A 24,072-nucleotide genomic window follows, 5' to 3' on the forward strand; every position below is an offset into this window, starting at 1 on the left:
AGGATCCAGCTGTGGTGTGTGCATGCTGCTTCTAGATGCAGAGGTTAAACCACATAGTACTTTATCCATCCCTGACTATAAACTGGTCTATTTACAGTGGCTCATGATTGATGATGTACAACCTAAGACTTGGAAAGTCAGGCACTGGTGGCACACACCTTTAATCCCAGTACTTGGGAGGCAGAGGCAGGCTGATTTCTGAATTGGAGGCCAGCCTGGTCTACAGAGTGAGTTCTAGGAAAGCTAAGGCTACCCAGAGAGACCCTGTCTCAAAAACAAAACCAAACCACAAACAAACAAAAAATACCCGAAACGTCAATAAATTTCCTTTATTTTCATGACCAGCCACAAGTCTTGCTAAGAAAAGAAAATGGAGTTCCCCTGACAAGGGGTAAGTAGAGATGTAAAAAGCTGGGGTATCCAAAGTGTCTGACTTGAAAAAGATTCAACAGGGTGGTAATACAGAAGGTAGTTGAGTTAGAAAGGTAAAGACGCCTTTATCTCTAAGATACGCCTTAGCTATAAGCAGCGTGTTAAGCAGCACAAGCAGAGGAATATATTCAGGCTATTCCTCAGACATTTCAGTCTCCAGAACTTTTCTTCAGCTGTTTTGGATGTTTGAAGTGTCGCTTTGGATTGCTCTGCAGGACAGACAGGTCAGACCTTGGGGAAGCACGATAACCCACATCCTCAGCTTTTATGGGGTTGATGATATGGCCTGGCTTGGTAACAACTTTGGGAGCCGTCAGCTTTTGGAAGGCTCTCTGGGTGTTCCATGTGGATCCTATAGGAGTCTGGATGGTCCTTTCAAATTGCTGATGGTGGGTGAATGGATATGGAAGCACCCGCACCTGGAAGGGAAAGAGGAGGGACTCAGCGTGAGGCCCTAGGCTGCAGTTGTTTATGCTAAAGGCAACTTAGAGACAGCACAGTGGCTCATGCTGTAGTCTCAGCATTTGCAAGGCTGAGATATATGGATCACAAGTTCAAGGCCAGCCAGGTCCACATAGTTCAGCTTTATGTGACAATCTCAAGTAGGTAAGCTTTTTAGAGGCCCAAGCACCCAACTGTTCCCATATAATCTTAGGAGTGCTAATCTGTACCCATACTCTCAGGCTTAGCCAATGGTTTTGGGACTGAAAACCCAGAAGACCACTTTTTTTCTGGCTATAGCATTTTCAGGGCTGCTAACCAGCGGGTGCTTCTTCTTCTTCTTCTTTTTTTTTTTTTTGGTTTTGGTTTTTTCCAGACAAGGTTTCTCTATGTTATCTTGGCTGTCCTGGACTTTGTAGACCAGGCTGGCCTCCAACTCACAGCCTCTGCCTCCCAAGTGCTGGGATTAAAGGTGTGCACCACCATGCCTGGCACATGATTGATGTTTTAAGGAAACTGAAGATATGCTTCTGAATCCTGAATGCTTCCGGTTCTTGTGTTCAGCTTCATCCTCTTAAGACATCAGAGGATGAAGCCGGGCGTGGTGGCGCACGCCTTTAATCCCAGCACTCAGGAGGCGGAGGCAGGCAGATCGCTGTGAGTTCGAGGCCAGCCTGGTCTACAAAGTGAGTCCAGGATGGCCAAGGCTACACAGAGAAACCCTGTCTTGAAAAACCAAAAAAAAAAAAAAAAAAAAAAAAAAAAAAAAGACATCAGAGGATGGATGGCCCTGGATGGCAGCAGTCATCTCCCTTGTGTCTAGACTAACATGTTTATAGACAGGGGAAGTGATTTCCCCAAGTAAGGGCAGTGTGAGAGAACACAGCCCTTAGGCTCCTGGTCTTTGTCCCACTTAACCAATGCTAGTACTGACAAAGGTTTCCTTTCCCTTTAGGCGAAGGAAATGTCTTGTTTGAGTTGAACTCTACCTGTGTATGTTACTTACGGAAAATAAATTCAGTTTCAGGAGTCCTCTCCTGTCTTTTTATTTTATTTTTTTAGATCAAGCTGGCCTCCAACTCACAGAGATCTGCCTGCCTCCGCCTACCAAAGTGCTGGGATTACAGGCTTGTGCCACTGCACCCAGCTTTCTCCTGTCTTGTTACACTTCATTCTATTGCTCCTAAAATGGCTAGAGAATTCAGTGGCTCTCAACTTGTGGGTCATGACCCCATCAGGGTTGAACAACAGTTTTATAGGGGTCACATAAGAGATTTACATTATGATTCATAACAGTAGCAAAATGTAGCAAAAAGAATAGAGTTATGAAGCAGCAATGAAAATAATTTTATGGTTAGGGTCACAACATGAGGAACTGTATTAAAGGGTCACAGCATTAGGGAGGTTGAGAAGCACTAAACTAAAAAGAAGAGGCAAAGTTGGGGATGTAGTTCAGTTGGCTGTGCTTGCCCAGCACATACTAAGTTCAATTCCTAGGACTACTTAACCTAGATGTGGTGGCATATATCTGTACTTCAAGCATTTGGGGAGGCGTGGCAGGAAGGACCGATGTTCAAGGCCATGCCTAGGCACATAGTGAATTCAAAGACTACACTACACATGGGGGGAAAAGAAAAAGCAAATCAAAAGTCAAGAGAGATTATTCCTGGAAAACCATTTCACACTTTGCTGTGCCAATAGTAAACATGGGAAGGACTCTAGGAAGCAAAGGTGATCCTTTCTGAGACCCATGCTCTTAGCTGTCATCTGTAATTTTGGCCCACTGGAACATTCTCTTTCTACAATGTGGGGCCCTGCAGATTAAAATAAAGCTATCAGGTTTGGCAACAAGTACTTTTACCCACTGAGTCATTTCACCAGCCCTCTCAAGGTATTTCTTCCCTCCTTTATATTCAATTGTCTAGTGATATATTTTTCAGCTGGGATTATAGTGGTGACAATTTCTGCAATGATTGACTTAGAAACTAAGATCAAACAGAATATAACTGTTATCTCGCAATTTTTTGAGAGAGGGCCTCATGTATTCCAGGCTGGCCCCCAACTGACGACTCTGTAGCCAAGGATGACCTTGAAAATTGACCTTTCTGCCTCTGCCTTTCAGAGTACAGAGATTAGGGATTAGGGGTATGGTCATGGCCAGTGTTACACAGTGTTAGTATTTGAACCCAGGGCCTTTTGCATGTTAGACAGGTGTTAAGAGTCCCATCCCCAGCCCTCATCTCTGTTCTGTGCTCATTAAATAGTTCATTCCACTTTCAGAAGGGCAAGTATTGCTCATTTCAATATTGTACTCATGAGGGGCAAACCTCAGCTCTGAAGGGAACATGCAAGTTACAGAGTTCAATGTCATGTGGGTCACATGCTTGCCCCTAGAGAAGCCCACTTTCTCTCTGGATCTTCTGTTTGTTTTCTAACCTTTCTACTTTATGTGACTCTACCCAACAGTGTTCCCTATTGCCTGTGATATTCTAGGGGACCACGACCATGCTCTACAGTGCAAACATTCCTTGTTTACTATTATTATTTGTTTTTTTGAGACAGGGCCTTACTATGTAGCTCTGGCTGTACTAGAACTCACTCTGTAGGTCAGAGATCAACCTGCCTCTGGTAGGATTAAAGGTGGGTGCCACCACTCCCAGCTCATCCCTTGCTTATTGCCATATGATCCAACTTAAAATCCCTTCATTTTTGTGGACAGATACTGGTTCCTCATCACTTTTCCTGACATGTGGCTCAAACCTTCTGGTCCCTGAGGATGACCTTGACTGCAAGCAAATGGCTAATTTTTACATTGTCAAGACTCATTTAGAACATAATGATCCGGGTTAGCAGTTGAAACTGACTTGGGGGCGTTGTTACTGCTTGCAAAGATTCCCTTTTCAGACTAAACCTAGTCAGAAGTTAGAGTAGCGGAGCCTTGCTACTCAACAGTCAGTCGGGGAAAAGGACAAATTTGATCCTGTGGCCATCAGCACACATCCCAGCCAGGTATGGTGGAACACAGACCTTAAGGCGTACTGAGATCAGGGATTAGAGGTGTGGGCCATGCCCAGCACAGAGGATTTGGGGTTCAGGGTGAGCCTGGGGGTACACTGTGTCAAGCACACAAAAGTAAACAAACCCAAAAAAGAAAAGGGAAAACATCACACATCCCTTTCACCATAGGTACTAAAATAGCTCCTTAAAGCGAGAGAAACCGTGGAGATCACAACAGGAGCGAGTTCTCTAAACCTCACCTGGTGAGCCGCAGCATGGATGTTGCGCTTCTCACTGATAATCACATTGGGTAAATTCTTATCTTTCCTTGGAGGACCTTCAGGGGCTTTAATAAGAAACCTACAAAGTCAAACAGTATATATAACAAGCATTCAGGATTCAGTCAAAAGCTCAGGGGCTACACTTTAGGGTGAGCTGGAGAAACTTGAGCTCCTCTGACAGGCTTTCCCCCTCTTACCTGCGTCTTTTCCTGGCACTGGGCTTCAGGTCCATCCCACCCCACTCTCCCCAGCCAGGTAAAGTCAGATCTATGTCCTTTGGCTTAGTGGCCCGGATAACTTCACTCTTCTCTTTTAAAAACTCTTTGATGACATCATCCCCTGCAAAAGCTTCCTTTATCATTTGCTTTTGGTCTCTCTCCACTTCATCTTCCTGGGAAGAAAGAAGAACAAGAACTATTACTTGTCTTGCGAGTACTTCATGACAAGACTGAATCCTGGGTTGTGATGTCTTAGCGCCCCCTGGGGGGGGTGTACTGAAAGGATAATCGACTCACAGAAGGAACCAATCAGCCAATTGCTCCAATTTGCTTCTCTCTAGGATAAGTATCCCTAGCTCCCCATCACAAGACACAATTTTAACCTTTTGAGCAGGAAGATTTGTGATGGGAAGAAAGAAGCCCTGTGTCAATAGCATATGCTACAAGTACCCTGGCCAGAACGTGAACTTCCAGCAGTTTCGGTCCCAGGAAAAGACAGGGTGCCTCGCCTTACTAATTTTAACTAGCTCATTTGGGGTTGAGTGGAGGGAGCATGGACAGAAGTCCGGTAACTGACCTTTGAGCTGTCTTGTCTGGGATACAGCCAGAGCTTTCAGTGACTATCTTCTTCTTTGAGGGGGTGACGGGAGGTTGACAGACACCCCAGGAAGCTTTACTGGTTCAGAATTTATGCAGCCTGTGTGGTTCAGCTGTGTCCACAAAGCTGCCTCTGTTAAACTGACACTTGGGCCTAGCTTGGCATCGTGGTAATGTGGACCTTTTAACTCCTGAAATGTATTCCCAGTAAAACCGGTCTGCACTGACTGTGGGAGGACCCGTTTTGTTCCAACTTTCGACTACCACCCACAAGCCCAAGACCCTGGCTCTGCTCACCAACTCCTCTACTGCTGTGGGGACCGCCAGTGACGTCACAGAAGGAGTTCTTGTAGTCAGGAGGTTCTGTAGACTGATCATTTGCTCCTTCTTGCTCTTTCCCTTGGGCTGATTTTGTGGGTTCCTGCTCATTTGCTCCCCTTGTACTGCAGGTCTAGGGGGCTCCTTATTTGGAAGGCAGTCCTCTTCACCTAGCTCCTCCAGCTCCTCCAGAGTTCGCACTCTCTTTGGTCTCTGCAGCAATAGAGGCCCCTCTTCCTCTGGGGCAGGTTCCTCTTTCTGGACCAGGGGAACAGTTTTTGTTGAATTCTCGCTTTGCTCCTTGGATAGACGCTTTTCCTTCTTGAGTTTCTTAGATAATGTCCTCAATTCAGATAATACCTCTTGGCTGGTAGAGTCTGGAGGGGAGGGGGAAATAAAGCTGCCAAAGAAGAAACTTGGAAGGTTCCCAGTTAATGGGTACTTGTCAAGCAACTACTAAGTGCTGGGTGCCATGAAACACATTCTAATAAGGATGAAAAGAGTCCTGTTTCCCAGGTGACTGCTAATGACCAGTCCCTGTATAGTAACTCTACTGGGTGAAACCATCCCAAGTGTGGTGCTGGAGAGCAAAGCCGAGGCTTGGCACATACCAGGCAAACACACTGCAATGAAGCCTCACTCCTATCCAAAAGCTCACGGAAAAAAACCAACACACACACACACACACACCAAAAAACAAAACAACCAAACACAGATATTTTTTGTTTGTTTGTTTTGTTTTTCAATATGGGGGTTCTCTGTGTAGCCTTGGCCTGTCCTGGACTCGCTCTGTAGACCAGGCTAGTCTCAAACTCGGCGATCCGCCTGCCTCTGCTCCCTGAATGCTGAGATTAAAGACATGCACCACCAGCTGGGCTGTGAGTTTGAGGCCAGCATGGTCTACAAAGTGAATCCAGGATAGCTAAGGCTACACAGAGAAACCCTATCTCGAAAAACAAAACAAGACATGTACCACCACTGCCCAAAGCACCCCTGCACAAAAAACCACCAACCAAAACAAACAACAAAAAACCCTTCTCTAGATGGTTTTGTATAGACTGACCCAAGAATCCTCATTTCATAATTTTCTTTGGAGACAGTTTTCATGTAGTTCATATTAGCGTCAAGCTTGCTATGTAGCTGAAGATGACCTGGAAACTTCTGACCCCTCTACCATACTCTCCAAGTGCTGGGCCTATAGGCATGTGCGACTATACTAGCCTCATTTCCTACTTAGTTAAACTTATTTTTTTTTTCATACAAGCACATATGTTGAGCATATCTCTCCCTTTCACTACATATCTTTTTTTCTTTTTTTGATTTTTCGAGACAGGGTTTCTCTGTGTAGCCTTGGCTGTCCTAGACTTGCATTGTAGACCAGGCTGGCCTCGAATTCAGAGATCCACCTGGCTCTGCCTCCTGAGTGCTGGGATTAACGGCGTGTACCACCACCATCGGCTAACTACATATCTTAAACAGATCTTACAACCTGTTGTGTGTGTGTCTTAGTCAAGAAAAAAATGAAGTAGTAACTTTTTTATAGCGTACTTTTCTTCTAAAACTGCCCATTGCAATAACTAAAGTTGTTTCCTTTCCTTGTGGACCTTGCTTTCTAGATTTGGCTTAGAGCTGCTGTATCACTTTAGAGTTGGCCTTGAGACAGGTGTGCCAGTATTTCTCAAGAATAAATGTCTAAGCTCATTTTGATGGGTGGGGCAGATACCCACGACTTCCTCCTATTTTAGGGCATTATTTCTTCTGCCACCTGACCCCAGCTGGGCTTATCTTTCTGCTCATCTATATGATCAGCTCCCTCCCCTGTCCCTGTAGATAGGAATCTTACAAGGTATCCCAGATTATCCTCAAATTTGCTATAACGCCTAGGCTGGCGTGCAACTTCCTATCTCAGTTTCTTTCCTAAGTGCTGGAACTGTAGGCATGTAGCATCCTTGCCTTAGACAACCAGACTTAAGGGACTCAGAAGGAAAGTATTAGCATTCTGTGGGATTAAAGGTGTGCGCCACCACACCCGGCCGGCATTTTCTGGTTGTATAGACTTATTTCATGATATTAGCCTTGAACATTGCTCTCCAAAACGACTGCTGATAACTATTAATCCAGAAGTTTCCACCCGTGAACCTTTATGGGAAGGTCACGGTACACTCTAATGGCATTGCTTTAAGAATACTTTTTATAGGGCTGGAGAGATGGCTCAGTGGTTAAGAGCACCGCCTGCTCTTCCAAAGGTCCTGAGTTCAATTCCCAGCAACCACATGGTGGTTCACAACCATCTATAATGTGATCTAATGCCCTCTCTGGTGTACAGGTGTACATACATACAGAACACTGTATACATAATAATAAATAAATCTTAAAAAAAAAAACAATACTTTTTATAGGCTAAGGGTGTGGCTCAGTTGGTAGAATGATGCCTAATATGCGCAGGACCCCGGGTTTGATATCTAACACTGTCTAAAAGTAGTCATGGTGGCACACGTTTGTAATCCTAGCACTCCAGGGGTAGATACAAGAGCATCAGAAGTTCGAGGTCATCCTTGACTACATAGTGAGTTTAAGGCAAGCCTGGGCTACATGAGATCATGTTTAAGATAAAAAATTCAAGCAGCCTCCAGAGCAGGAATATTGCTTGTGGAAAATCTTAGAGCGACTGAGGATATAGGGAAGTGGTGTAGCGCTGGCCTAGAATGTTGCCCTGAATCCCATCCTGCACTACATACAACCAATAAACTTCCCATACAGCCTGCAGTACTACTCATTCCGGGCAAGTGTCACCCCAATGCAGGCACATAAAACCTAGCACGTTAAAGTGCTAAAATTGGCACGTTCTCATTTTACAAGCAATAAAAACAAACAAACAAAAAATTAGACTCCAGACATTTAAAGCAGTTAAACAGTTTCTTCAAATCTACCTGTACATCTGAATAGATTTTTGACACTTACCGTGTCACCAGATGCCAAGTCTGTAGGTACACACCAGGAATGCTAAGCCACACCCTCTCTTCTAGGCTAGCTTAGTAATGCCCTTCTGAAGATTATAAGCCCCAAGAGCAGAAAATGTGTTTGAGCACATTACATTTGCTTATCAAATGCCTTAGAAGAAAAATGGTTATTATGAATCTAATTTCACTTCAGGGACCTAGTACACACACTCTTGAAGGTCCCTAGAGCCTACTCACTATGGAGTATGTGTGGGCGGACATTTCTGTTTTCTCTCAGTCCATTCACAGCACTATGAAATTGTCCCTTCCACCTCCTCACAGCTCACCTTTTGGTTCTGGGCCACCCACTAGCTCAGCATCCTGGCTGAGCTCAGATTTTTTCCTATGAGATCTCCTTTCTTTAAATTCTTTTAACAAAACATCTTCCTCTGCCATGGGTTTTTCAGTCTCCTCATTTTTAGAGACCTCGTGAGCTGCAGGCTCAGGCAGTTGTTCAGAGTCTGCCTGGATCTCATCTTCTTTTGCATTGCGGCTGCAACTCTTGAGCATCCATGGGTTGGGTCCATCAGCATTCATCTGTACTTCATTCGCTATGTCAGGGACCAGGGCTTCTTCCTCCTCAGCACCTCCCTCTTCCTCACTCTCTGAAGCAACTTGCAGCTTCTGTGTCAGTTCCTTGTTCTTAGCCAATTGTTCTTGCATAGCTTGGCGGGCCTAGAGGAAAGAGTCCCCCAGCACTTTGTCATTTAGTGGCCACAGTGACACCTTTCCCTCATTTTTTTTCTCCCTACGACAGGGTCTCTCTGTTTAGCCTTGGCTGTCCTGGACTCCCTTTGTAGACCAGGCTGGCCTCGAACTCAGAGACCCACCTGCCTCTGCCTCCCAGGGGCTGGGATTACAGGCGTGTGCCACCACCTCCTGGCTTCCCTTCCTTTCTTTTGTTTTCCTGACAAGGTCTCCTCTGACCTTGAATGGGCGGTCCTTCTGCACCTGCCTTTCTAGTGCTAGGTTTAAAGGTATGTATCACAACATTCAGCTCAAGCTGCTGCCTTTCATTTTTTCTTCATAGTGCTGGGGATGGAACCTCAGGCTTTCACTATGCTAGTTAAGTGTGGTACAAACCCAGTTTTCCCATTCCCCTGGTATTTATGACTGGTATGTACTGTTGAGACAGTATACATATATTGTATAGTAGCCATGGAATAAAATGGAAAGACAAATTATCTATAAGGAAGAAACACCTGAAATACAGTGATAAAAAAAAAATAAAATGCCCCTCCCCACTAGATTTGCCTTGACAGTTATTTTCTTTTGATCTTTCCCCACCTTTTTCCCTGGTCAATTTCCTGCCTTAAACTTTTTCCTGATGTTTCTTTATAGTCATTGTTTTTCATTCATCCTTGTGGCTTTTCCCCCAACTCTAATTCTGCTACCATCCTTGTGTACCATCCTTTCTTTTTTGCTCCCATTTCATCTCCTCTTGTGTTGTCCATCTCTTACCTCCAGGTCATATTTTGCCATAATTGCCTTTGACTTGGCCCATTTCCCACTGTTCTGATGCTTAAGGCTCATTCGCTCCTGGAAAGGAAGGACAGAACGAGATCTTAAACACCTTCCAGGGACAGTCGTTGGTGAAGGTGTAAAAAGCAAGAGGCAATCTCACCATCATTCTGGCTTTCTCGATTTTTTCCAGTTCTTCCAGCGCAGCATTTGGATCAGCCTTCCTCAGCTGTTCAAAGTCTTTTAGGGCTTTCTTGGCCTTTCCTTTCTTCACAATTTTGTGGTATCTACAGTGTAAGAGGAGGTGGGGGCTTGTGTTTAGCGGAAACTCTGAACGCCACATGCAAAAGTGCCCATGCTATCCAAGGGGTTTCCTTATGCAGGCGCTAGAATGACCTTTTTTTTTTTTTTAAAGATTATTTATTATTATATACAGTGTTCTGCCTGTGCGCCAAAAGAGGACACCAGATCTCATTACAGATGGTTGTGAGGCACCATGTGGTTGCTGGGAATTGAACTCATGACCTTTGGAAGAGCAGCCAGTGCTCTTAACCTCTGAGCCATCTCTCCAGCCCATCTAGAATGACTTTTAGGGAGCCAACATGGAACCTGACAAGACTTGCAGGGCTCTCGGGCCCTTCAGACTTCTGCAGAGCATGCTCTCCTGTTTTATAGCTCAAAGAAGGAACAGAACAAGTTCCAAAGAGGCAAAAAGGCCAAAGAGAAGTCCTGGATTCAACAGCTGTGGCAATTCAGAGCTCACTCTGCAGAACCACTCCATGCTCGTTTGGAAGGAGACAAGCAATCAAACAGTTCTCTTCTTGTCAAAGTCAAGCATGGACGCTAAAGCCAGAGAGGGCATTACTGAAGCAGGCACAACTACAGGAAAAGGCGAACAGTCACTCCTACTTGGGACTTCTTTTACATGACCCTAATTGTCATGGTAAAAGTTCTCTTCACAGAGTTCGTGATTAACCACACCATTGTCTTCCAGAAGATCCACAGCTTCCTTACTTTTTACTTTTGATTTTCTTCATTCTTCGAGCCCTGGCTTCATAGTAGGACTGCAGAGCTCGGGCCCGCTGAAGCTCTGCTCTGCGAATCTTAGCCTACAATGAATGACATTTACAATGACTCCTGGACTTGAGGCCAGACGCTGGGTGTGTGAAATGGTCTACAACACTTACCTCTTTCAGGCTCATGGCTTTAAGGGAGGGTGAAATGGTCTACAACACTTACCTCTTCCAGGCTCATAGCTTTAAGGGAGGCTTTTTCCACAGGGGTCAGTAAAGGGTCTGTCACTGGCTGTTTGTTCTTATGGAGGAGGTTAAAGACCTCCTGTTCCAGAGGGGTTCTTGCCTTAAGGAGGTAACAAAACATGCCAAATCTTAAGTTCTAGCTGTTTAGATGAATAGACAATGCCTTATTTCATTCTGAATTTCAAAAATGCATACATCCATTATTCATTCATTCTCTCTCTTTCCTTCTCCCTCACTCTAGAAAGTTAGCTCTGGCTGGCCTGGGGCTTGCTATAGTCCATGTTACTCTGGAAGTCATGGTGCTTTCCTGTCTCCACTTCCCTAGTGCTGTGATTATAGGCAGGTGCTAAAAGTCTAATTGAGACAACTTCCTCAGGGATACTTGAGTCTCTTTTATATTACTTGGTGGTGGGACAGCCAGGGCTGTTACACAGAGAAACCCTGTCTCAAAAAACCAAAAAGTTCTACAGCTGGGTGAGGTGGCGCACACCTGTAATCCCCAGCACCTCTGTGAGTTGGAGGCCAGCCTGGTCTACAAAGTGAGTCCAGGGAGCCAAGGCTACACAGAGACACCCTGTCTCAAAAAACCAAAACAAAAGTTCTACAGGCCAATCATGCCACGGTCCCTCCTGACAAGGGACAAAGACAGCTTTAGGCGACAGCCAGCTTCAAACCTCACACACATTTTATGCACGTTTTTCTCCAGTAGCCGCATGCATCATGGTCAGTGTAAAAGTTACAAATATCTGAGGAAACGCATAAATACACATCATCACATGTTCCACGGTGCTATTGATTTAGCCATAAACCTATTGCCGTGAATGGGAAAGGTGCATGTTCTTCCATTTTTAGTATCTGCAGCAGTGATCAATCACAGGCTACAAGGTGATTTATATTACGATGTTGTAATCGCCCTTCAGATTCAATTCAATTTGCCAACATTTATTGATTGGAGCTTCATTCGAGGCACTTGTGAGGGGTGCTAGGACTACACCATTAATTAAGATAGATCCTGTCTTCAAGGAGCTCAGAGCATGCTACTAACAATGTAACATTAATGGGTTAAATGTTAGTCTATAAAGGTAAGCACACAAGATGGAACCAGTAATTCTGATTAGGAGGTGGGTGGGTTAGAGAGGGAAGGAAGGAACTCTTAGATTCAGGCTTTGAGGCTTAAGTGCAATTCTTCCAGGGGTGGGAACAGTCCAAACAGATGAGCATAAATAAAAGCACAGGTTCCAGGAAACAAGTGGCACATAAGAGAACAATGTGTTGTTCAGCACAGATAAAATACTAGGGTGTTTTTATTTTGTCTTCCATTTTTCATTGTGTGTGTGTGTGTGTGTGTGTGTGTGTGTAGGTGTGTAGGTGTGTGTGTGTGTAGGTGTGTAGGTGTGCTCATGCCATGATGCACACCTGGAGGTCAAAGGATAACTTTTGGGAGTCAATTCTTTTCACCATGTGGGTCCTGGGGACAGAATTCAAGCTGTTAGGCTTGACAGGCAGCACATTGACTTACTGAGCCATTTCATTGGCCCATGATGGATTTTAAACAGGAGAGTGACAAAGAAGTTTGTGTTTCAAAATGGAAATCTTACTGGTTTTGAGGACCTTGACAAGGGTAGCAAAAAAAAAAAAAAAGAAAAGAAAAGAAAAAAGAAAACAGAAAGCAGGTACCTGGAGCCATGACAGAGTTCCTAAGACTATCCCACATGTGCTAGGGAGGGGACAGCTACGGGAATGATGCAGGTTTTCAACCTAGGTGACCAAATAGGGAGTTAGGCTGCTAACTAAATAAAGGTGGTAGCCAAAGCTTGGGAATCTGGAAATGTGATGATCGGTTGGGACAGTGCACATGGAGCCCCGGGATGCCTCTTGTGTCATACAGGCTGTGAGACTAGGGTCTGGGACAGATTGAGAGTCAGAGTGACAGTCAACTCAGAGTAAGAATTAGAAGGCCTATGAAAAGCTGGAGAAATAAGGCCTCAGAAGTACATGACAGAAGGCAAGAATGGGAGACTGTTTAAGAATGCGGAACATCAATGCTGCTGTCAGAGAGGTTGAAGCTTGTGAGCGGTTTGGATAAGGCAATCTGGAGACCCATCACTAATGCACTTCGAGACAAGTGGTAATGGGACAGGAAGGGGAGATGGTAGACACAGCAGCAGAGACGAGCCCTTCATGAGATAATACTGAGATTTGCTCCATTTTGTAAAAGCTTAAAACACAATAATGCTGCCATTTTTTTTTCTATTCTCAACCTTAAATTTTTTTTAGTTGGAGATAGAAATGGCTAACTTGCCTTGGCTGGTTGGACCTTTCAAACTTCCTGCCTCATTCTCCTAAACAGCTGGGATTACAGGCCTGTGCCACCATATCCAGCCCTACGTTGCTTGAATTTGTCCTGAACTAGAACTCCTTTGGTCTTACTCTGCTAAGTGCAGGAATTGTAGGCATTCACACTAGGCCTAGGCAGACTGCCCCTTTTCTGAGATGGGTCAAGGCAACCCTCCTCTGTTTCCTGAGTGCTAGGATTGCAGGCAAAAGCTATGACATGGAGCCCGCCACTTCACTTTGTACCAAATTAGTTCGTGGTTCAGATTAGGTCCAATAGATGTATTCAGTCTTTGCTTATAGCCTTTAAAATTCTGGTAAAGGAACCAGGTACGGTAGCGTGTGCCTGCAATTCCAGGACTGAGAGAGGTTGGTGCAAGACGCCGCCTTAAAAACCAGCTAGTGTACACTGCAAATCTTCACTCTCCACTCCAGGCATTCACCATTTACTTGTTCTCTCTCCCCTTTCCTCTTTCTGCCTCTGAGACAGGGTCTCACTGTATAGCCCTGGATCCACCTGCCTCTGTATCTTGAGTGTCAGGAATAAAGGCGTGCGCCACCATGTTGGGCTTCATGCTGTAGCAGACTCTGTCTTTGAGCGCATACTGAGACAAGGGTTTAAAGGGGAACACTTTGGGAAATGCAGGTGCCAACTCAAAGGAAGGAGAGACGGGTATAAGTCACCTTGCATCCTTTAGAGCACTTTGCATTTTACAAACACTTCCTTGTGCTTTGTCTCACTTAAGTCTCGCCAGCTGGAATGAAGGGTGATGTTAAGAATCAAAACCCAAACTACGGTGAAGACTTTTTTGATTGTCCACCTCCAGAATCCTGACCTATAACCCACTTTGGTACTTTGAACTCTTAAGTTGTAAGGAAAGAACTGGAAGCTGATAGCCAAACTCCTTCCTTTTTCTTTTTGTGCCACACTAGCATAGTTTCTCAGGAATCAATCTTAGAATGAATGGCACAGTATACTCCAAGTATAGCTTATGGGCCCCACTCACTGATGAAGAGGCTGTGCAGTGTTACTGTAGTCTCTTTCACCAACATGGCAGTCTTCTGCTACCACCAGCATTTGGAAAAAGCAAGGTGCAGAACACTGTGCAAACTACTATTTTCTCCATCCAAAAAGAGGGTAAAAACCAGGAATATATACACTAAACTCTAAATCAATAATAAACTTGTATTTTTGGACCTTCAAAAAGTTATTACCACTGGGCGGTGGTGGCGCACGCCTTTAATCCCAGCACTCGGGAGGCAGTGGCATGCGGAATGATGTGAGTTCGAGGCCAGCCTGGTCTACAGAGTGAGTCTAGGACAGCCAAAGCCACACAGAGAAACCCTGTCTTGAAAAACCAAAAACCAAAAAAAAACCAAAACAAAAAAACCCCAAAAACCTGTCTTTATGCCGGGTGTGGTGGTGCACGCCTTTAATCTCAGCACTTGGGAGGCAGAGGCAGGCAGATCGCTGTGAGTTCAAGGTCAGCCTGGTTTACAAAGTGAATCCAGGAAAGCCAAGGGTACATAGAGAAACCTTGTCTCGAAAAACCATAAAAAACAAAAAAACAAAAACAAAAACTTATTGCCTCAAATCTTTCCTAAAGTCTTCCTTTATACTGCAGCCACACTTCATACCTGATCTCTTTTTCATGGAGAAAAGAATCCAGAAAGAGAATGGTAGTGACTTCAAAAATACCATCAGAAAACGGAGCTTAATCCCCTAATAAATGACTGTTTAACTCTGGAGGCAGAGGCAGGTGGATCGCTGTGAGCTCAAGGCCAGCCTGGTCTACAGAGTGAGTCCAGGCCAGCCAAGGTTGCAGAGAAACCCTGTCTCAAAAAAAAAAAAAAGCATATAAATAAATAATATATTTACTTGCTATTGTGATGTGGGTGTGAATGGCAGAGGACACCTTTGTAAAGTTTGTTTAGTTAAGGTGGCAAACAATGTAATTTCGATTAGTTTTAATTAGTTCAAGTTCCTGACCTAAAAGACACCATCATTTCTGGTTTTTAGAAAGCAGAGAAACATAAAGAAGCATCTAACATATGTACATATGACTTTTTCTTTAACATATACCATACTAGTAGAGACTCCATACCAATGGCACACTAGAAAAGTAGGCTGGCTGTTCTGAAGGAATTGTTCATATAGTAAAAAATAGACTCTAGGGACCAACTTTAATTTCACCAAAAGCATACACGCCATTCTACCTGAACCCCATCACTCACTACCAGCACCATTTTTCTTTGGTTTTCTTTCTTTCTTTTTTTTTTTTTTGGTTTTTTCGAGACAGGGTTTCTCTGTGTAGCCTTGGCCATCCTGGACTCACTTTGTAGACCAGGCTGGCCTCGAACTCACAGCGATCCGCCTGCCTCTGCTTCCCGAGTGCTGGGATTAAAGGCGTGCACCACCACGCCCGGCTTTCTTTGGTTTTCTGAGACAGGGTTTCTCTGCATAACATTCCTGGCTGTCCTGGACTCACTTTGTAGACCAGGCTGGCCTCGAACTCACAGAGATCTGCCTGCCTCTGCCTCCTGAGTGCTGGGATTAAAGGCGTGCACCACCACCACCCGGCTGCCAGCAACACTTATAAGGAGTTCAAAACCATTAAAATGGGAAGAGTACCTGATAATAAAGAAAAGCTGGTACTTTAAAACCTATCCAACTCACATACCCACATAGAAAGTGGCAGAGGCCAGTGTTTGGGTAATTCATCTTTAAAATATCCCTCACTCCCTTCAACTCAGAGTCGTGTGTGACTTCCTAAAGTTCTCGTCATTAAACAGTAATATATTTTTGAGTGGTAGCATCACAACAAAACAGAACTAAGGGATAAGAAAGAAAACACAGAGGCTAGGGAGATGGCTTAATGGTTTAAGAGCACTGGATGCTCTTACAGAGGACCCAGGTTCAACTACCAGCAGCCACATGGCAGCTCAAATCTGTCTACAGCTCCAGTTCCAGGGGGTCTGACACTCTCAGACACACATGCAGACAAAGCACCAATGAACATAAATAAAAATCAATTTTATATATGTATAAAAAACCACACACACACACACACACACACACAGACACACACACACAGACACAGACACACTCTTTTAGTTTATTGTCTCATGTAGCTAGCCCAAGTTGACCTCAAATCAAGCTCCTGATTCTTAGGCTTAAACATTCCGAGTGCTGGGATTATTCATGTGTATGTCCATGTTCCTCTATTTGCGGTGAGATGTGTTACAAACCCATGTTCTGAATACAATAAGCACGAGCAGAATTACTATAGAGCTACTGCGTGGCTGGGCTATTAGCTGACTGACAATTAAGATATGTTGTCTCTTCTTTCTTTTTCTGACCACTGAACAGGAAATGACATTAAGCCTAATCTATTCATTCAAACTGGAAGAAGGTTCTGAGTCTTCAAGTTGTACCCCAAGGTTTGCTTTCATTTTGTTGCACCCACCTTCCAGTCACGAAACATATGCTCCATGGGAGCAAAGGAAGAAGATGGCTCCTTCTGCATGGGAAAAACCAGCTGCTCCGCTTCCCGGTTCTTCTGAACAACAGAATCCCATTTGGAGAAGGTTTGTGAAGTTTTACTGAAGGCCACTTCTCTGTGGATCTAAAGCAGGCAAAGGACATACATGGAAAGGGCCATGAAACTCCACAGCAAACACAAAGCGATAACACGAGGTCAGGATCAGTCTTTTTAGTCCTCTCTGCTCCTTATCAGAAGCCTAGAGACAGTGCTTGCTTACTTCTGAAGACATCAGCGGGCCCTCCATTACCCCCTCCCCCCCACCTCCGGCCCCCTTCTAGCTCAAGCTCTTCCCTTTATTATTATTATTTTTAAAAAATATTTATTATTATGCATACAGTGCTGAAAAGGGCATCAGATCACATTATAGATGGTTGTGAGCCACCATGTGGGTGCTGGGAATTGAACTCAGGACCTCTGGAAGAGCAATCAGTGCTCTTAACCGCTGAGCCATCTCTCCAGCCCCAGCTCTTCCCTTTAACAGAGCACTTTCTATGGACCTTACCTGTTCAAGCTCTCCTTTGTTAAGAGGTAATTCCAGAGTCTTCTTCGATTTGACTCTGCGCAGTTGCTTTTTTACAGCAGCCAATGAGGATGAGGTCTTAACAGGTTCAAGCAGATCTGAAAGGGCCAATTTTTCTCCAGAACCTGTAGAAATGGCCAATTTTCTGGTCAGTTTTGGAAGTGAGACAAAAATCCCAATGAATATGCTGATAGGCTGGCAAATGCACAGGAAAGTACAAATAATTCTTACTTCAATCCTTTATCCCTAGCTACAGTGACTATGATACCACTAACGGCAAACATTTCCAAATATGTTAGTGGGTAGAACTAAGGAGACTAGCAGGAATTCAAAATGTCAGTTGTTTACCTTTTTCCTGGTCCCTTTGTTCTACTCTCTTACTGCAATTCAGGTTTCCTATAGCAGTCCGTCACTTTTTGAAAATGTGTATCTCAATGTCACAATCCTGATAAAAAGGACTCAATGGTGTTTCATCACACCTAGAATCTAATAAACCTCACATGGGATTTGGTCTCCATCTTCCTCTCTAACCCCCATCAATGTACTATGGTCATACTGGAGTACAGTACTCAGGCACTCATACTTGAGTCCTCTTTCTGAATTTTCCAAACATGGTCTGGGTTTCTTTAACCGTTCTTACTAAGCGTTCCCTTGACCGGAATGCCTTCTCCCACCTCTGCATGGTTGACTTTTCCTTCCTTCAACTCTTCCTCTTGAGGGGCCTTTCACGACCAAACAACCTGAAGTATTCACTTAAGTCATTATACTGTCCTGGCTTTTGGTTTTTGCTTCTAAGACAAGGGCTCATGTAGACCAGGCTGTCTTTGAACTGTGCAGTCAGGTTGGCCTCCAATTCCTGACCTTACCTCTTTCAAGTACCAAGACTAAAGGCACAGGCCACTATGCTCAGCTGCATTATCCTGGTTTCGTTTTCTCCCCTCCATTGCTAAACTGCAGGGCCCATGTGACCATGCCATATTCTTCATTGTTGACTTAATATCAAAACTATCACCTACTATTGATAGCTACTTTGGTAGACACACAGCCGAACCCCAATAAATACCTGTTGAATCGATTCAATTAGCTTACTGATAGTCTTGTTAACTGTTCTGAGAGGTTCCGTTAGTGATCACCAGAAGCCCAAAACTCATTCAAGCTAAGTTTAGAACAGGGTGGGAAAAAAATGGTATCTAGACACAGTAATTATGTTACTTACTAAACCTTTCTTTTTTTGGTGGGAGCAGAGTCTCAGACCGTAACCCTGGTTGGCCTGGAACTTGCTATGTAGAACAGGCTGGCCTTGAACTCACATAGATCCACCTGCTTCTGCCTCCTGAATGCTGAGAATAAAAGGTTTATGCCACTTTACCAGATAGAGCATGTATTTTTGTTATTTGTTTTTGCCTTTTTTTTTTTTTTAAAGACAGGGTTTCTTTGTGTAATCCTGGCTGACCTGGAACTAGCTATGTAGACCAGTCTGGTCTCCAACTCAGAGATCTGCCTGCCTCTGCCTCCGGAGTCCTGGGATTAAAGGTGGGATTAACAGGGGTGATATTGTCCTTTCATCTTTCTCTCCTCCTTCAAGGGATAGCAATGGGCTCGAGTGGGTGCGGGTACATGAAAAAAGAAAAAAAAACCCCAAACCTCCAAAACCTTAGATACGGCTAAACTTTGTGCCTTTCCAAGACTTAATATGTGCACATTCTTTAGTTACTACTTGCCTGGGCAGGAAGGCAATGGGGCTAAAAAAAAAGATGTCTGACATCTCCCTAGGCCAGGTAAGAATCTGTCACTGTGTTTCCTTTCTGCTGAGGAGCCTGGGAGACTCTATCTTGATGATTCTTTGCTCTGTGACATGCTGCTTTGGGGGGAAACCATAGTGAAGATGGCTGATGTTTCAGAAGCCAGAAATTAGAAACAAAACACACACATACACACAAACCCACACACCCCGCAATTCCTAGTGGGTTTAAGACCACAACGTAAGTGGCTGGAGAGATGGCTTAGAGGTTAAGAGCACTGGCTGCTCTTCTAGAGGTCCTGAGTTCAATTCCCAGCAACCACATGGTGGCTCACAACCATCTATAATGAGATCTGGTGCCCTCTTCTGGCACGCAGGTGTACATGCAGGCAGAACACTGTATACACAATAAACAAATGACTCTTAAAAAAAAAAAAAGACTACAACATAAAACCAGAAACTCTGAAGCACTAAAGGAAAAGAACACTGCCATGGTCAGCCTTAATTTGCTGTGGTACAGCGGCACAATGCTTAGCCATATTGACATCTGCATTACCCCCTTTAAGTCTAAGGGAACACAGTGAAGGAGGGAGGAAAATGATGGCCTGTTATACGGCAGTTTCTTACAAATTGAAATATTCTCATAGGAGGGATGGGAAAGCTCATGAAGACTCGTGAGGTAAACAAATGCCATGTGTCTGGGAAAGTTGAAACTTGCAAGTTTATCCAAGCCGCCCCTCCTCGCCCCAACTTTACAGAAGTGGTTGACGACTGCTGGGGAGGAGACCTGACTAGCCAGCTGCAGAGGTTTTTCTTGTTCAATTCCTGCAAGAAGGAATTCACCAGTGCTGCAGTGAACTTTCAGTAATACTGGTACTTTTGGGTCATTCTAGCTCCTATAAGTAACACCTCACCCCATATTCCTGTTAGTCACCCCACTATAAACTCATTGGTTCACCAACACCAAACAATTCTAGCACGGCTCCAATAAAGACTAAGGACCAGCAGGGCAGTGGTGGCTCATGCCTTTAATCCCAGCACTCGGGAGGCAGAGGCAGGAGGATCGCTATGAGTTCAAGGCCAGCCTGATCTATAAAGCAAGTCCAGAACAGCCAAGGCTACACAGAGAAACCGTGTCTCAAAAAAAACAAAAAAACAAAAAAACAAAACAAAAACAAAAACAAAAACAAAAACAAAAAACAAACCAAAAAAGACTAAGAGCCAAGATACTGTGTTAGGTGAAAGTCCTTCTACATGGAACATGGTTCCAGTGGAGTATCTGTCCTAACTCAAAGCACAAGAGAACTGAGATACAAATGTATCTGTGAACATTAAAGAGCTATACAAACAGGACAGCTAAGCTAGTGAGAGAAGGCTACCATCACTCAGGCAACTTCATATAGCTGGGTGCCAGCAGCACAATTTTAATCCCAACACTCAGAAGGCAGACATAGGCAGATCTCTGTGAGTCCAAGGCCAGCCTGGTCTGCGAAGCAAGTTCCAGGACTACACAAAGAAACCCTGCCTCAAAAATCAAGCCACTTTATGTAATAAGCATCTTATTGAGGTCCACAGGAGATACTGACCTTAGCATTCTTCATCTGACTACCCTTAATCCATTTTCAGAGGTAAATATTTATGGTTTCATGCATAAATACCTTTTAAAAACTTACCTTCAGAACTAACATTAAACTCAGAAACTTTCAGACTAGCCTCAGATCTCTCAGGCACTTTCCACCTGAAATTAGGAAAAAACAAAAACAAAACAATATAATAGAAACGGACACATTCACATGGGGAACACACTCATTTTCATTATTTTGCTTCTAAGGTGCTGGAACCTAGGGTTTCATATATGTTGTGTAGGTGTTCTACCACTGTGGTACATCTTTAAATACAATACTTCTTTTTTCAAAAGCAGCTTTGGTTTTACAGTGCAGGCCTGCAATGGTCTACTTTTGTCACTGAGCAACCAAACTGTTCCTAAAGTTTGACTTAGTAGCCTAATCTACATTTCATTTTTACGTAGACTTAGCCCTTCAAAAGTACAGCGTAGTACAATGAAAAAGATTTAAGCCCACAAGGATTTGAATACAGGACCAGTCACTTATAAATGGTTGACAATGGAGATAAATTTTAATTAATTTCTTTAATGGGGTTAATATTTTTCAATGCTTCAAAAGACTGTAAGTGAATTAAGTAAAGCTTCAAAAGTGAAATGTTTTAATACAATTATAGCAATAAGGAAAATAGCCAACAATCATACAGTTTTTTACTATGTGCCACACTTAAGTGTAGCTACAAGAGACACTCAATGAATCTTAGTAAAAGTCTCACAAAAACAGCTAGTTATAGGAACAGCAAGATGGCTCAAGAGGCAAAGGCCACTGCTGCCAAGCCAAACTATCTGAGTTTGATCCTTGAATCCCCCACATGGTGGAAGGAAAGAACCAACTCTACAAGTGTTGCAGGGAGCTTTTGGCAATACTGGTGCTTTTGGGTCATTCTAGCTCCTATAAGTAACCCTTCACCCCACATTCCTCTCACCTCCACTGGTGCCAAGTGGCATATTGTATATCCCAACACAGAAAAAGAAGGAAAGAAAGAAAGAAAGCTAATTATAAGTTATTCAGGCTGACTGGGATGTTACCTATTTTTTCCATTAAGGGAACCAATTGCTTCCAGAAGTTTTTGATGCTTTCGTTCTCCATCACTGTCCCCCTAGACACAGAAAAGGAAAACCTCCATTAGGACAATGAGAGGAGGGAAAGACAACTTGGAAACAAGTCTATATAAAAATTTTGGTTCTGGTTGGTGGTGGATAGGGGAATCAGATAAGCTATTATATGCAAATACTCTAATACAAACTGGAACTAGAAATAGGAATTGTTTCAGAATCTAAACATTATACAGGCAATGTAGATCCTTAGGAGCTAATGTTCTGATTTTTAAGAAGACAGCTTAAAATGCTGTTTCTGCATAAAGCATTTTCATACAGAAACATTGATTATGTAACTGAGTCTATCTTGGAACTCATCATGTAGACCAGGCTGGCCTTGAAACCATAGAGCTCCACTTGACTCTGCCTCCCAAGTGCCAGAATTAAAATATTTTACTTATAGCTGGGTGTGGTGCTGGTGCACACCTTTAATCCCAGCACACAGGGAGGCAGAGATAGGTGTATCTCTCTGAGTTCAGAGGCCAACCTGGTCTATAAAGCTGTCCAGGACAGCCAGGGCTACAGAGAAACCCTGTTTCAAAAACAAAAAGGGAAAACAATTGAAGTAGTTGTGTCAGGGGAATAGGTTTAAAGTTCAGATAGCACAAGTTTGCCAAAATTCTGAGTCAGTTCAACAGTTGTCACCCACCTCATCTTCGCTGGCACTCAAGGGGTAGTTGGTTGGCAAATCCACTAGTTCGTCTTGCTGGCTCAAAGCCAAAAGGCTGTTTTTAAAAGGCAACATAGAAATATTAGCACATAAAATAACCCTATTAAAACAACGTCGAATCCACTGGTTCTCAACCTGTAGGTCTGGACCACCATCGAGGTTCAAAAGACCCTTTCCCATGGGCCACACATGTCAGATATCCTGCATATCTAGTGTTTATATTACAATTCATGACAGTAGAAAAATTACAGTTATGAAGTAGCAACAAAATAATTTTATGGTTGGTAATCACCACATGAGGAATTGTATTAATGGGTTACAGGTTGGGAACCATTGGTCTAAATCAATAGTCAGTTGGTTCAGTTCTGAGTCTGAGAACAGGTGCAAAACAGTAAGAGCACTTTTAGTAATTTGTTAAAATGTGACATTTAGACAGAAGCCAGGCATCATTTCCAAGGTGTCAAAACCATTCAAATCGCAAAGAGAAAAACTTAATATTGGTTAGTGACTGGCACTATTTTTTACCATTTATGCTACTGCTGGCTTTTGAGGCAAAGGCAGTTTCCTAATTAATTTCTTAATTTTTTTTTTTTTGAGACAGGGTTTCTTTGTGGAGCCCTGGCTGTCCTAGATTTGTGAGCGCCTTGGCGGCGGCTGCTGCTGCTACTGCTCCGGAGCAGCGCTCCGGAGCAGCGCTCCGGAGCGCTGGAAGGCGTGGCCACCACCGCCTGGGCAACCTTTTAAATAGTCTATTAAAGTTTCTATGCATCTCCCACTGGTCAGGTGCCTTGATAATTGCAACCTACTCAAAGTGTAACCTCGATCATTTGTTCCCAGAACTGCGGAGATAGCAGAATAATTGAAACAAACCGAATAAATGGGTGTGTAACTAAGGTGATTAGAATTTAGAGTCTACTATTAATTAAGTGTATCTCGGTATTTACTAGACAAACATTGCCAAATGGACTACACTTAGATTTTCTAACATTGAGGGGGACCACATTAAATACCGGGGGAGGAGGGAGGGGAGGAAATACACTGTGGATGACTCTCGCACAATTTGGCACTGCCCGCGCACGCAGCGCGCGGCAGAGGCAGAAAACGGGCACGTGACAAATAAAGGGAACTCAATATTAACTTTGCCAAGACCAGACGAAAATCAGCCCTAACAGCGACGCAACTAAAAAGCCGAGAAACAGAGGTGCAAAATGAACATAAATTAAGGGGCTTTAATGATGAATCGCAGATACATTAATTACTGACAGAGTCTTAGGAGGCGAATAACTGCTGTTTGGTAGAAGGTGGCTCCCACTTCCCTACATACAGGAAACTCAGCCCTCAAAGAGACCCAGGATCTCCTCTCCCTGTTACTCCTTACCCCTTCGTAGCTTTGATCCGGCTCATCTCTGTAGCCTGTCTCTCACATGGGTCAAGAGCGGAAGCCCAAAAGAGAGTAAGCTTCTTGCCTGCCGCAAAGCAATTTTTGCTTCCGCCAATCACGCACGACAAGACGCGTCATTTCCGCCTAGGGAAGGACTTG

At 43.8% G+C, this 24,072-nt stretch overlaps 1 protein-coding gene across 1 annotated transcript; it reads right to left on the bottom strand.

The window, feature by feature from the left end:
* Positions 1–315: 315 nt before the first annotated feature.
* UTP14A (UTP14A small subunit processome component) lies at positions 316–24,031 on the bottom strand. Its single transcript, XM_084790503.1, has 15 exons — positions 23,911–24,031; positions 22,512–22,587; positions 21,794–21,864; positions 20,817–20,881; positions 17,385–17,527; positions 16,805–16,963; positions 10,984–11,103; positions 10,759–10,853; positions 9,908–10,031; positions 9,745–9,822; positions 8,571–8,958; positions 5,264–5,661; positions 4,349–4,542; positions 4,131–4,230; positions 316–851 (listed from the first exon to the last, which is right to left on the bottom strand). Exons 1-15 carry the CDS (start codon positions 23,934–23,936, stop codon positions 582–584), a joined length of 2,307 nt encoding a protein of 768 aa, XP_084646629.1. The 5' UTR covers positions 23,937–24,031; the 3' UTR covers positions 316–581.
* Positions 24,032–24,072: the final 41 nt, after the last annotated feature.

The sequence above is a fragment of the Acomys minous genome (genome assembly GCF_964271855.1).
Source record: "Acomys minous genome assembly, chromosome: 7".
In the NCBI taxonomy this organism is placed as follows: domain Eukaryota; kingdom Metazoa; phylum Chordata; class Mammalia; order Rodentia; family Muridae; genus Acomys; species Acomys minous.

What these genes read in the sequence shown, in the direction of transcription:
- UTP14A (XM_084790503.1), bottom strand. Translation starts at nt 23,936, where the DNA reads ATGAGCCGGATCAAAGCTACGAAGGG. An exon ending in TGAGTGCCAGCGAAGATGAG is followed by an intron (nt 21,865 to 22,511) that starts GTGGGTGACAAC and finishes TTCTGTGTCTAG; the next exon opens with GGGGACAGTGATGGAGAACG. An exon ending in AAGAAAATCAAAAGTAAAAA is followed by an intron (nt 10,032 to 10,758) that starts GTAAGGAAGCTG and finishes CTTACACTGTAG; the next exon opens with ATACCACAAAATTGTGAAGA.